Genomic DNA, 15,158 nt, shown 5'->3' on the forward strand with positions numbered 1-15,158 from the left:
TGAGGGGTAGTGGACAAGTGTACACAAAGATATTGAGTTAGACATTGAGGGGTAGTGGACAAGTGTACACAAAGATATTGAGTTAGACATTGAAGGGTACTGGACAAGTGTACACAAAGATATTGAGTTAGACATTGAGGGGTAGTGGACAAGTGTACACAAAGATATTGAGTTAGACATTGAGGGGTAGTGGACAAGTGTACACAAAGATATTGAGTTAGACATTGAGGGGTAGTGGACAAGTGTACACAAAGATATTGAGTTAGACATTGAGGGGTAGTGGACAAGTGTACACAAAGATATTGAGTTAGACATTGAGGGGTAGTGGACAAGTGTACACAAAGATATTAAGTTAGACATTGAGGGGTAGTGGACAAGTGTACACAAAGATATTGAGTTAGACATTGAGGGGTACTGGACAAGTGTACACAAAGATATTGAGTTAGACATTGAGGGGTAGTGGACAAGTGTACACAAAGATATTGAGTTAGACATTGAGGGGTAGTGGACAAGTGTACACAAAGATATTGAGTTAGACATTGAGGGGTAGTGGACAAGTGTACACAAAGATATTGAGTTAGACATTGAGGGGTACTGGACAAGTGTACACAAAGATATTGAGTTAGACATTGAGGGGTACTGGACAAGTGTACACAAAGATATTGAGTTAGACATTGAGGGGTAGTGGACAAGTGTGCACAAAGATATTGAGTTAGACATTGAGGGGTAGTGGGCAAGTGTGCACAAAGATATTGAGTTAGACATTGAGGGGTAGTGGACAAGTGTACGCAAATATATTGAGTTAGACATTGAGGGGTAGTGGACAAGTGTGCACAAAGATATTGAGTTAGACATTGAGGGGTAGTGGACAAGTGTACACAAAGATATTGAGTTAGACATTGAGGGGTAGTGGACAAGTGTACACAAAGATATTGAGTTAGACATTGAGGGGTAGTGGACAAGTGTACACAAAGATATTGAGTTAGACATTGAGGGGTAGTGGACAAGTGTACACAAAGATATTGAGTTAGACATTGAGGGGTAGTGGACAAGTGTACACAAAGATATTGAGTTAGACATTGAGGGGTAGTGGACAAGTGTACACAAAGATATTAAGTTAGACATTGAGGGGTAGTGGACAAGTGTACACAAAGATATTGAGTTAGACATTGAGGGGTACTGGACAAGTGTACACAAAGATATTGAGTTAGACATTGAGGGGTAGTGGACAAGTGTACACAAAGATATTGAGTTAGACATTGAGGGGTAGTGGACAAGTGTACACAAAGATATTGAGTTAGACATTGAGGGGTAGTGGACAAGTGTACACAAAGATATTGAGTTAGACATTGAGGGGTACTGGACAAGTGTACACAAAGATATTGAGTTAGACATTGAGGGGTACTGGACAAGTGTACACAAAGATATTGAGTTAGACATTGAGGGGTAGTGGACAAGTGTGCACAAAGATATTGAGTTAGACATTGAGGGGTAGTGGGCAAGTGTGCACAAAGATATTGAGTTAGACATTGAGGGGTAGTGGACAAGTGTACGCAAATATATTGAGTTAGACATTGAGGGGTAGTGGACAAGTGTGCACAAAGATATTGAGTTAGACATTGAGGGGTAGTGGACAAGTGTGCACAAAGATATTGAGTTAGACATTGAGGGGTACTGGACAAGTGTACACAAAGATATTGAGTTAGACATTGAGGGGTACTGGACAAGTGTACACAAAGATATTGAGTTAGACATTGAGGGGTAGTGGACAAGTGTACACAAAGATATTGAGTTAGACATTGAGGGGTAGTGGACAAGTGTACACAAAGATATTGAGTTAGACATTGAGGGGTACTGGACAAGTGTACACAAAGATATTGAGTTAGACATTGAGGGGTACTGGACAAGTGTACACAAAGATATTGAGTTAGACATTGAGGGGTAGTGGACAAGTGTGCACAAAGATATTGAGTTAGACATTGAGGGGTAGTGGGCAAGTGTGCACAAAGATATTGAGTTAGACATTGAGGGGTAGTGGACAAGTGTACGCAAATATATTGAGTTAGACATTGAGGGGTAGTGGACAAGTGTGCACAAATATATTGAGTTAGACATTGAGGGGTAGTGGACAAGTGTACACAAAGATATTGAGTTAGACATTGAGGGGTAGTGGACAAGTGTACACAAAGATATTGAGTTAGACATTGAGGGGTAGTGGACAAGTGTACACAAAGATATTGAGTTAGACATTGAGGGGTAGTGGACAAGTGTACACAAAGATATTGAGTTAGACATTGAGGGGTAGTGGACAAGTGTACACAAAGATATTGAGTTAGACATTGAGGGGTAGTGGACAAGTGTACACAAAGATATTAAGTTAGACATTGAGGGGTAGTGGACAAGTGTACACAAAGATATTGAGTTAGACATTGAGGGGTACTGGACAAGTGTACACAAAGATATTGAGTTAGACATTGAGGGGTAGTGGACAAGTGTACACAAAGATATTGAGTTAGACATTGAGGGGTAGTGGACAAGTGTACACAAAGATATTGAGTTAGACATTGAGGGGTAGTGGACAAGTGTACACAAAGATATTGAGTTAGACATTGAGGGGTACTGGACAAGTGTACACAAAGATATTGAGTTAGACATTGAGGGGTACTGGACAAGTGTACACAAAGATATTGAGTTAGACATTGAGGGGTAGTGGACAAGTGTGCACAAAGATATTGAGTTAGACATTGAGGGGTAGTGGGCAAGTGTGCACAAAGATATTGAGTTAGACATTGAGGGGTAGTGGACAAGTGTACGCAAATATATTGAGTTAGACATTGAGGGGTAGTGGACAAGTGTGCACAAAGATATTGAGTTAGACATTGAGGGGTAGTGGACAAGTGTGCACAAAGATATTGAGTTAGACATTGAGGGGTACTGGACAAGTGTACACAAAGATATTGAGTTAGACATTGAGGGGTAGTGGACAAGTGTGCAGAAAGATATTGAGTTAGACATTGAGGGGTAGTGGACAAGTGTGCACAAAGATATTGAGTTAGACATTGAGGGGTAGTGGACAAGTGCACACAAAGATATTGAGTTAGACATTGAGGGGTAGTGGACAAGTGTACACAAAGATATTGAGTTAGACATTGAGGGGTAGTGGACAAGTGTACACAAAGATATTGAGTTAGACATTGAGGGGTAGTGGACAAGTGTACACAAAGATATTGAGTTAGACATTGAGGGGTAGTGGACAAGTGTACACAAAGATATTAAGTTAGACATTGAGGGGTAGTGGACAAGTGTACACAAAGATATTGAGTTAGACATTGAGGGGTACTGGACAAGTGTACACAAAGATATTGAGTTAGACATTGAGGGGTAGTGGACAAGTGTACACAAAGATATTGAGTTAGACATTGAGGGGTAGTGGACAAGTGTACACAAAGATATTGAGTTAGACATTGAGGGGTAGTGGACAAGTGTACACAAAGATATTGAGTTAGACATTGAGGGGTACTGGACAAGTGTACACAAAGATATTGAGTTAGACATTGAGGGGTACTGGACAAGTGTACACAAAGATATTGAGTTAGACATTGAGGGGTAGTGGACAAGTGTGCACAAAGATATTGAGTTAGACATTGAGGGGTAGTGGGCAAGTGTGCACAAAGATATTGAGTTAGACATTGAGGGGTAGTGGACAAGTGTACGCAAATATATTGAGTTAGACATTGAGGGGTAGTGGACAAGTGTGCACAAAGATATTGAGTTAGACATTGAGGGGTAGTGGACAAGTGTGCACAAAGATATTGAGTTAGACATTGAGGGGTACTGGACAAGTGTACACAAAGATATTGAGTTAGACATTGAGGGGTAGTGGACAAGTGTGCAGAAAGATATTGAGTTAGACATTGAGGGGTAGTGGACAAGTGTGCACAAAGATATTGAGTTAGACATTGAGGGGTAGTGGACAAGTGCACACAAAGATATTGAGTTAGACATTGAGGGGTAGTGGACAAGTGTGCACAAAGATATTGAGTTAGACATTGAGGGGTAGTGGACAAGTGTGCACAAAGATATTGAGTTAGACATTGAGGGGTAGTGGACAAGTGTACACAAAGATATTGAGTTAGACATTGAGGGGTAGTGGGCAAGTGTACACAAAGATATTGAGTTAGACATTGAGGGGTAGTGGACAAGTGTGCACAAAGATATTGAGTTAGACATTGAGGGGTAGTGGACAAGTGTACACAAAGATATTGAGTTAGACATTGAGGGGTAGTGGGCAAGTGTACACAAAGATATTGAGTTAGACATTGAGGGGTAGTGGACAAGTGTGCACAAAGATATTGAGTTAGACATTGAGGGGTACTGGACAAGTGCACACAAAGATATTGAGTTAGACATTGAGGGGGTAGTGGACAAGTGTGCACAAAGACATTGAGGGGTAGTGGACAAGTGTGCACAAATATATTGAGTTAAACATTGAGGGGGTATTGGACAAGTGTGCACAAAGACATTGAGGGGTAGTGGACAAGTGTGCACAAATATATTGAGTTAGACATTGATGGGGTAGTGGACAAGTGTGCACAAATATATTGAGTTAGACATTGAGGGGGTAGTGGACAAGTGTGCACAAATATATTGAGTTAGACATTGAGGCGTAGTGGACAAGTGTGCACAAAGATATTGAGTTAGACATTGAGGGGTAGTGGACAAGTGTGCACAAAGATATTGAGTTAGACATTGAGGGGTAGTGGGCAAGTGTACGCAAATATATTGAGTTAGACATTGAGGTGTAGTGGGCAAGTGTACACAAATATATTGAAGGGTAGTGGACAAGTGTGCACAAAGACATTGAGGGGTAGTGGACAAGTGTACACAAAGATATTGAGTTAGACATTGAGGGGTAGTGGACAAGTGTGCACAAATATATTGAGTTAGACATTGAGGGGTAGTGGACAAGTGTACACAAAGATATTGAGTTAGACATTGAGGGGTAGTGGGCAAGTGTGCACAAAGATATTGAGTTAGACATTGAGGGGTAGTGGACAAGTGTGCACAAAGATATTGAGTTAGACATTGAGGGGTAGTGGGCAAGTGTATGCAAATATATTGAGTTAGACATTGAGGGGTAGTGGACAAGTGTGCACAAATATATTGAGGGGTAGTGGGCAAGTGTACACAAAGATATTGAGGGGTAGTGGACAACTGTGCACAAAGACATTGAGGGGTAGTGGGCAAGTGTACACAAAGACATTGAGGGGTAGTGGACAACTGTGCACAAAGACATTGAGGGGTAGTGGGCAAGTGTACACAAAGACATTGAGGGGTAGTGGGCAAGTGTACATAAATATATTGAGGGGTAGTGGACAACTGTGCACAAATATATTGAGGGGTAGTGGGCAAGTGCACACAAATATATTGAGGGGTAGTGGACAAGTGTGCACAAATATATTGAGTTAGACATTGAGGGGGTAGTGGACAAGTGTACACAAAGATATTGAGGGGTAGTGGACAAGTGTGCACAAATATATTGAGTTAGACATTGAGGGGGTAGTGGACAAGTGTGCACAAAGATATTGAGGGGGTAGTGGACAAGTGTGCACAAATATATTGAGGGGTAGTGGACAAGTGTGCACAAATATATTGAGTTAGACATTAAGGGGGTAGTGGACAAGTGTACACAAAGACATTGAGGGGTAGTGGACAAGTGTGCACAAATATATTGAGTTAGACATTGAGGGGGTAGTGGACAAGTGTGCACAAAGATATTGAGTTAGACATTGAGGGGGTAGTGGACAAGTGTGCACAAAGACATTGAGGGGTAGTGGACAAGTGTGCACAAATATATTGAGTTAGACATTGAGGGGGTATTGGACAAGTGTGCACAAAGACATTGAGGGGTAGTGGACAAGTGTGCACAAATATATTGAGTTAGACATTGAGGGGGTAGTGGACAAGTGTACACAAAGACATTGAGGGGTAGTGGACAAGTGTGCACAAATATATTGAGTTAGACATTGAGGGGGTAGTGGACAAGTGTGCACAAATATATTGAGTTAGACATTGAGGGGTAGTGGACAAGTGTGCACAAAGACATTGAGGGGTAGTGGACAAGTGTGCACAAAGATAATGAGGGGTAGTGGACAAGTGTGCACAAAGATATGGAGTTAGATATTGAGGGGTAGTGGACAATACACGAGGAAAGAATTTCTTTCCTCGTGTATGAGAGCGTTATTTGTCTATGTTTGGAATAGTCTTTAGAATTTATGACAAAAAAAACCCCCACAAACAATATTCCCCTTTTGCTCTGCTCGGTGAAATTATATTTTTTGTCCCTGCATTGTAAACCCCCCCAACCTAAAATCATGGATCCACGCCTGCTATCCATAAATGTTTAATGTCAGGGTCGTATGGTGGTCCGAAAACAATGTGGTCATTGCTTGATCGTGGGCCCAGGGTAAGTCGGGGACCATGGGAGACTGGGGGAGCCGGGGGAGCCGGGGGAGGCCGGGGGAGCCGGGGGAGACTGGGGGAGCCGGGGGAGCCGGGGGAGCCGGGGGAGACTGGGGGAGCCGGGGGAGCCGGGGGAGCCGGGGGAGCCCGGTGGAGACTGGGGGAGCCGGGGGAGACTGGGGGAGCCTGGGGAGACTGGGGGAGACCGGGGGAGACTGGGCGGAGCCGTGGGAGACTGAGGGAGACTGGGGGGAGCCGGGAGAGACTGGGGGGAGCCGTGGGAGACTGGGAGAGCCATGGGAGACTGGGGGAGCCGGAGGAGGCCGTGGGAGATTGGGGGAGACCTGGGGAGACTGGGGGAGACCAGGGGAGACTGGGGGAGACCAGGGGAGACTGGGGTAGGCCGTGGGAGACTGGGGGAGATCTGGGGAGGCCGGAGGAGACTGGGGGAGCCGGGGGAGGTCGTGGGAGACTGGGGGGAACTGGGGTAGACTGGAGGAGCCGGAGGAGGCCGTGGGAGACTGGGGGAGACCTGGGGAGGCCGTGGGAGACTGGGGGAGACCGGGGGAGACCGGGGGAGACTGGGGGAGCCGGGGGAGACTGGGGGAGGTCGTGGGAGACTGGGGGAGGCCGTGGGAGACTGGGGGAGGCCGGGGGAGACTGGGGGAGACTGGGGGAGGTCGTCGGAGACTGGGGGAGGCCGAATCAATATTATGACATCAAACCCCATATCGCAAATCTTAATGGAATACATCGGTTCCCTTTCCCGGTGTTGTTCTTTACACACCTACACGCGGTGTTTGTTCACCTGAACCCCCTCGGCCCCACCCATTTTAATACACCAATTTTTACATTGGCCCCGCCCACTACACTTCACGCCCACCCGCATCGAGTGGTCTTAACTTTTGAATTTGAATCGATAATCTATAAATAATGGAGCAAGTGTTTGTATGTATGTATGTATGTATGTATGTATGTATGTATGTATGTATGTATGTATGTATGTATGTATGTATGTCCGCTCTTCACCCATTGGTTGGACAGCTGACCTGACTCCACCCACAAATGTAACCTGAAATACTTAACCCAAAGTACCCAGAGCACCCAAAAGACCGAGAGGACCCAAAAGACCCCGATGACCCAAAAGACCCCAAGGACCCAAAGGACCCAGAGGAACCAAAAGACCCCAAAGACTAAAACGACTCTGAAGACCCAATGCACCCCAAATACCTAAAATACTCCAAGACCTAAAAGACTGAAAAGACCCAAAATACCCCAAAGACCCAAAAGACCCGGAAGACTGAAAATATTCCAAAGACCCTTAACAACTCCGAAGACCCAAAAGGCCCCGAAGACTCTTAAAGACCCCGAATACCCAAGATAACCAAAATACCCAAAAGACCCTTAAAGACCCCAAAGACCCAAGAGAAACAAAAGACCCCGAAGACCTAAAAGACCCCAAAGACCCAAAATATCCCAAAGATATTTGAAGACCCAAAAGACCGAAAGACAAAAAGACCCCGAAGACCCACGAAGAACCCAAAGACCCAAAAGACCCCAAAGATCCTTAAAGTCCCCAAAAACTCCAAAGAATGAAAAGACCCCAAATAATGAAAAGACCCTGAAGACTCAAAAGACCATCAAGACCCAAAAGACTGAAAAGATCCTGAAGACCCAAAAGATCCTTAAAGGGGAACCCAAATGCAATTTTTTTCCTGAAAAACCATCGGCAATCATTAATCATGGTCTAATTTGAAGGGAATTTTTTTTATTTGCCAATCACAAAGTGCCGAAAAAAGCCCCAGACTGTCGATTTTCGTGATTGCCAGTGACGTCACATTGTGACCTCACCGTGATCCTGCTGGCGACGATACATAGAGAAACGGTGCATTGCGAGTTTGGATTCCGATACCGATTGGGGATGATGAAGGGGGGGGGGAGGTTTGTTAGCTAGGATGACGGTTGATGTGGGATTGTGATGGGATGGTAGGGTGGGGGGGGGTTGCGGTCATGGGTATTGTTCGCTAGGGTGATGGTTGATGGGGGATTGTGAGGGGATGGGGAGGGAGGGTAAGGCGGTCATGGGTATTATTAGCTAGGGTGACGTTTGATGTTTTTGTTTTCTTCAGGAGATTTTGAGATGCCTCAAAAACCAAGGACACCTATGTTGAACAAAAATCAGCAAGAGCAACATTACCAAAGGAAATCAGCAAGAAATCCAAGTCAAAGTAGTTGTGTCAGCAGAAAATACTGTATCTCATGGGAAAAAACGTGTTGCACACTTGGAACAACATGGCCCATAGGGCGGGTACTCTGCTAGTAATAATAATAATAATGCTAGGGTGTTTATATAGCGCATGATGATAATATAATTTCCTCTACTCGGTTGTCTAAATGTCTAAATGTCTAAATGTCTAAATATCTGAATATCTAAATATCTGAATATCTAAATGTCTAAATGTCTAAATGTCTAAATATCTAAATGTCTAAATATCTGAATATCTAAATGTCTAAATATCTGAATATCTAAATGTCTAAATATCTGAATATCTAAATGTCTAAATATCTGAATATCTAAATGTCTAAATATCTGAATATCTAAATGTCTAAATATCTGAATATCTAAATGTCTAAATATCTGAATATCTAAATGTCTAAATATCTGAATATCTAAATGTCTAAATATCTGAATATCTAAATGTCTAAATATCTGAATATCTAAATGTCTAAATATCTGAATATCTAAATGTCTAAATATCTGAATATCTAAATGTCTAAATATCTGAATATCTAAATGTCTAAATATCTGAATATCTTAATATCTAAATGTCTAAATATCTAAATGTCTAAATATCTAAATGTCTAAATATCTGAATATCTGAATGTCTAAATGTCTAAATATCTAAATGTCTAAATATCTAAATGTCTAAATATCTAAATGTTTAAATATCTAAATGTCTAAATATCTGAATATCTAAATGTCTAAATATCTGAATATCTAAATGTCTAAATATCTGAATATCTAAATGTCTAAATATCTGAATATCTAAATGTCTAAATATCTGAATATCTTAATATCTAAATGTCTAAATATCTAAATGTCTAAATATCTAAATGTCTAAATATCTAAATGTCTAAATATCTGAATATCTGAATGTCTAAATGTCTAAATATCTAAATGTCTAAATATCTAAATGTCTAAATATCTAAATGTTTAAATATCTAAATGTCTAAATATCTGAATATCTAAATGTCTAAATATCTGAATATCTAAATGTCTAAATATCTGAATATCTAAATGTCTAAATATCTGAATATCTAAATGTCTAAATATCTGAATATCTAAATGTCTAAATATCTAAATGTCTAAATATCTGAATATCTAAATGTCTAAATATCTGAATATCTAAATGTCTAAATATCTGAATATCTAAATGTCTAAATGTCTAAATGTCTAAATATCTAAATGTCTAAATATCTTAATATCTAAATGTCTAAATATCTAAATGTCTAAATATCTGAATATCTAAATGTCTAAATGTCTAAATATCTAAATATCTAAATATCTAAATGTCTAAATGTCTAAATATCTAAATATCAAAGCAGCTGAACACCGATAAGAACGTTCTGTTGAGGGTCCCGACCCCGCAGACTCACCCCGAGGATTCACGGAATGTGTTTTGGATTTTTATAAATTAACATCTCTTCGTGAAGACGTGAAGATAAGGTCGAAATGAGAGCAGGAGCTTGTTTACCTGGATACTAAGGAAGGATTCACCATCTCCACTCGTTATGTTTTGTAGGCCCTACATTCTTTTTCTCGTTGTTTGAAAACTTTTGTTTTTTATTTTACTTTTCTAGGATCGCGGCCACGAAAGCTGTGAAATTGTCACGAAGACAATACATTCAAGTAAATGTTAACAAGAGCTGGTGAGTGATCATTTTACTTCAACTACCTGGGTTGTCATTTGGGGTTTCAGTTTTATAAGGTGAGTCGACACAAATGTGATCTTTCTTTGAGATGAATCGTTCCCATTTGAGGTAACCATCAATAGCACTCCAGAGCCGGGTATGATGTCAATACACATTCGCGGTGTGAGCTGAGTATGATGTCAATACACGTTCCCTCTGTGAGGCAGGTATGATGTCAATACACATTCCCTGTGTGAGCTGAGTATGATGTCAATACACGTTCCCTCTGTGAGGCAGGTATGATGTCAATACACATTCCCTGTGTGAGCTGAGTATGATGTCAATACACATTCCCTGTGTGAGCTGGGTTTGATGTCAATACACATTCCCTGTGTCAGCTGAGTATGATGTCAATACACATTCCCTGTGTGAGCTGGGTTTGATGTCAATACACATTCCCTGTGTCAGCTGAGTATGATGTCAATACACGTTCCCTCTGTGAGGCAGGTATGATGTCAATACACATTCGCGGTGTGAGCCGGGTATGATGTCAATACACATTCCCTGTGTCAGCTGAGTATGATGTCAATACACGTTCCCTCTGTGAGGCAGGTATGATGTCAATACACATTCCCTGTGTGAGCTGGGTTTGATGTCAATACACATTCCCTGTGTGAGCTGGGTATGATGTCAATACACATTCCCTGTGTGAGCTGGGTATGATGTCAATACACATTCCCTGTGTGAGCTGGGTTTGATGTCAATACACATTCCCTGTGTGAGCTGGGTATGATGTCAATACACATTCCCTGTGTGAGCTGGGTATGATGTCAATACACATTCCCTGTGTGAGCTGGGTTTGATGTCAATACACATTCCCTGTGTGAGCTGGGTATGATGTCAATACACATTCCCTGTGTGAGCTGGGTATGATGTCAATACACATTCCCTGTGTGAGCTGGGTATGATGTCAATACACATTCCCTGTGTGAGCTGGGTATGATGTCAATACACATTCCCTGTGTGAGCTGGGTATGATGTCAATACACATTCCCTGTGTGAGCTGGGTATGATGTCAATACACATTCCCTGTGTGAGCTGGGTATGATGTCAATACACATTCGCGGTGTGAGCTGGGTATGATGTCAATACACATTCCCTGTGTGAGCTGGGTATGATGTCAATACACATTCCCTGTGTGAGCTGAGTATGATGTCAATACACATTCCCTGTGTCAGCTGAGTATGATGTCAATACACGTTCCCTCTGTGAGGTGGGTTTGATGTCAATAAACATTCCCTGTGTGAGCTGGGTTTGATGTCAATAAACATTCCCTGTGTGAGCTGGGTATGATGTCAATACACATTCCCTGTGTGAGCTGGGTATGATGTCAATACACATTCCCTGTGTGAGCCGGGACAATAATGTGGTACAAACAATGTGTGAGCTGTCAATACACATTCCCTGTGTGACTTGTGTGAACTAACAACAATAGTCCTGGGGTTGAGCAACAAGGATAAATAATAACAATAGTCTTGGGGTTGCGCAACAAGGATAAATAAGGTTTTTTAACAATAGTCTTGGGGTTGAGCAAAAAGGATGAATAATAACAATAGTCTTGGGGTTGAGCAACAGGGATAAATAATAACAATAGTCATGGGGTTGAGCAACAAGGATAAATAATAACAATAGTTTTGGGGTTGAGCAACAAGGATAAATAAGAACAATAGTCTTGGGGTTGGGCAACAAGGATAAATAAGGTTTTTTAAAACAATAGTCTTGGGGTTGAGCAACAAGGATAAATAATAACAATAGTCTTGGGGTTGAGCAAGAAGGATAAATAATAACAATAGTCTTGGGGTTGAGTAAGAAGGATAAATAGCTTTTTTAACAATAGTTTTGGGGTTGAGCAAAAAGGATGAATAATAACAATAGTCTTGGGGTTGAGCAAAAAGGATAAATAATAACAATAGTCTTGGGCTGAGCAAAAAGGATGAATAATAACAATAGTCTTGGGGTTGAGCAAAAAGGATGAATAATAACAATAGTCTTGGGGTTGAGCAAAAAGGATGAATAATAACAATAGTCTTGGGGTTGAGCAAAAAGGATAAATAATAACAATAGTCTTGGGGTTGAGCAAAAAGGATGAATAATAACAATAGTCTTGGGGTTGAGTAAGAAGGATAAATAGCTTTTTTAACAATAGTTTTGGGGTTGAGCAAAAAGGATGAATAATAACAATAGTCTTGGGGTTGAGCAAAAAGGATAAATAATAACAATAGTCTTGGGGTTGAGCAAAAAGGATGAATAATAACAATAGTCTTGGGGTTGAGCAAAAAGGATAAATAATAACAATAGTCTTGGGGTTGAGCAAAAAGGATGAATAATAACAATAGTCTTGGGGTTGAGTAAGAAGGATAAATAGCTTTTTTAACAATAGTTTTGGGGTTGAGCAAAAAGGATGAATAATAACAATAGTCTTGGGGTTGAGCAAAAAGGATAAATAATAACAATAGTCTTGGAATTTAGCAACAAGGATAAATAAGCTTTTTCAACAATAGTCTTGGGGTTGAGCAAGAAGGATAAATAATAACAATAGTCTTGGGGTTGAGCAAAAAGGATGAATAATAACAATAGTCTTGGGGTTGAGCAACAAGGATAAATAATAACAATAGTCTTGGGGTTGAGCAACAAGGATAAATAAGCTTTTTTAAACAATAGTCTTGGGGTTGAGCAAGAAGGATAAATAGCTTTTTTAACAATAGTTTGGGGGTTGAGCAAAAAGGATGAATAATAACAATAGTCTTGGGGTTGAGCAACAAGGATGAATAATAACAATAGTCTTGGGGTTGAGCAAAAAGGATGAATAATAACAATAGTCTTGGGGTTGAGCAACAAGGATAAATAAGCTTTTTTAAACAATAGTCTTGGGGTTGAGCAAGAAGGATAAATAGCTTTTTTAACAATAGTTTGGGGGTTGAGCAAAAAGGATGAATAATAACAATAGTTTTGGGGTTGATAAAAAAGGATAAATAATAACAATAGTCTTGGGGTTGAGCAAAAAGGATAAATAGCTTTTTTAACAATAGTTTTGGGGTTGAGAAAAAAGGATAAATAATAACAATAGTCTTGGGGTTGAGCAAAAAGGATAAATAGCTTTTTTAACAATAGTTTTGGGGTTGAGAAAAAAGGATGAATAATAACAATAGTCTTGGGGTTGAGCAAAAAGGATAAATAATAACAATAGTCTTGGGGTTGAGCAAAAAGGATAAATAGCTTTTTTAACAATAGTTTTGGGGTTGAGCAAAAAGGATGAACAATAACAATAGTCTTGGGGTTGAGCAAAAAGGATAAATAATAACAATAGTCTTGGGGTTGAGCAACAAGGATAAATAGCTTTTTTAACAATAGTTTTGGGGTTGAGCAATAAGGTTTTAAACTTTATTATGGAGATTTTATTTCCCTAAATGGACTTGAGGCTGTAATTTCCATCAATGGGATCAAAGTAATCAGGAATTACAAATAATGATTTGTTTATCATAATTCTCGGTGTTATTTCTCCGGTTTACCTGAAATTACTTGTTAGCAAGGTTTAGATTTGTTGTGAAAATGGATGGGAGATTGTAAATTGCTTTGGTTACGGTGGTGGTGTGCAACATTTAACATTTGTGGTATTGTGTGGTTAGAGTGCACGGGGTGCTCATCTCGTTGAGTGGGAACGAGTGAGAATGTACAAAGGTACCCCTGCAGTGTTTGTCCAATCCACCTTGTGTCCACAGCGAAGACATCCTGGAGCACATCACTCTCCGTGTGCGACCACGCTTTGCCTTGTACCTCTCCGCACAGCTCATGTATGGGGTGGTGTTTATCTTCAACAAGCAGTATGCCTTCCTTGTTGGTATGACATTGCACCGGCGACTGGGAATGGGAGAATAGGGTAACATCAGCCTGTGAATTATTATGTGATTGATGGATTGGAATTGGTTACCAGAGCAGAATTGAGAGGTGGTTCACAGACTTTGATGTTTCTAGTTTAAGATGTATTTGGGGAGACACGTGGGATGTAGATTGATATTTGTGGATATATATATATATATATAAATAAAATTATAATTTAAGTTCTCCAGCCTAATCAGCGCACGCTCTGACGTCACATCTGAAATACGCACTGTCGGATGTAAGATCTGAAATACACAATGTCGGATGGCTCTTCCGGAGCTTGGCAGGCAAGGCGCACGTACGTGACGGTGACGTCACAGCGTGCGCTCATTAGGCTGGATAACTTAAATTATAATTTGATTGGTTACTCCTGGCCGCATTCAGACGACTCCATATAATGAGTGGATACCAGAGATAATGTACCGTGTGGCAGGCGGTGCTTATCGCTCCCATTAAGGTACAGCATAGCTGGATGGGATACCTTAATGGTGGTTCACCACTCATGGTATGAAGTCGCATAATGACTGATATAAATATAAATATATATATGATTTGATGTGATGTCATGCTGCCAGTTTGAACACAAATCCGTCATAATCAGGTTTAACAATTACGACTCTCTCATACCTGACCTGTCTAACTGAAGAAGAAGAAGTAAAGTAGAAATATTTACCAATCAAATTTGCAATGGTGTTGGTTCTTATTTTTCTTTCCTTCTGATCTTCACCTTCCACAGACGATATACGCAGCCACTTGGAGAGGCTCCTTCAGTCTTCACGGACTCTTCGGATAGACCTGGATGATAAACAGAAGTATGCTTAAGGCCGAAGTGGCAGCAGGATAGG

At 40.8% G+C, this 15,158-nt stretch overlaps 1 protein-coding gene across 1 annotated transcript in view; it reads left to right on the forward strand.

Annotated features, from left to right (window-relative positions):
• The window catches only part of REC8 (REC8 meiotic recombination protein), a 117,817-nt gene that overhangs the window by 13,623 nt on the left and 89,036 nt on the right, over positions 1 to 15,158 (forward strand). Inside the window, exons 2-4 of the mRNA XM_078777430.1 lie at positions 10,324 to 10,392; positions 14,154 to 14,272; positions 15,050 to 15,125. Coding sequence (XP_078633556.1) covers positions 14,224 to 14,272; positions 15,050 to 15,125 — 125 coding nt within the window. The 5' untranslated portion in view covers positions 10,324 to 10,392; positions 14,154 to 14,223. The remainder of the gene's footprint in view (positions 1 to 10,323; positions 10,393 to 14,153; positions 14,273 to 15,049; positions 15,126 to 15,158) is intronic.

The sequence above is a fragment of the Myxine glutinosa genome, chromosome 5 (assembly GCF_964187855.1).
Source record: "Myxine glutinosa chromosome 5, kmMyxGlut1.1, whole genome shotgun sequence".
Taxonomy (NCBI): domain Eukaryota; kingdom Metazoa; phylum Chordata; class Myxini; order Myxiniformes; family Myxinidae; genus Myxine; species Myxine glutinosa.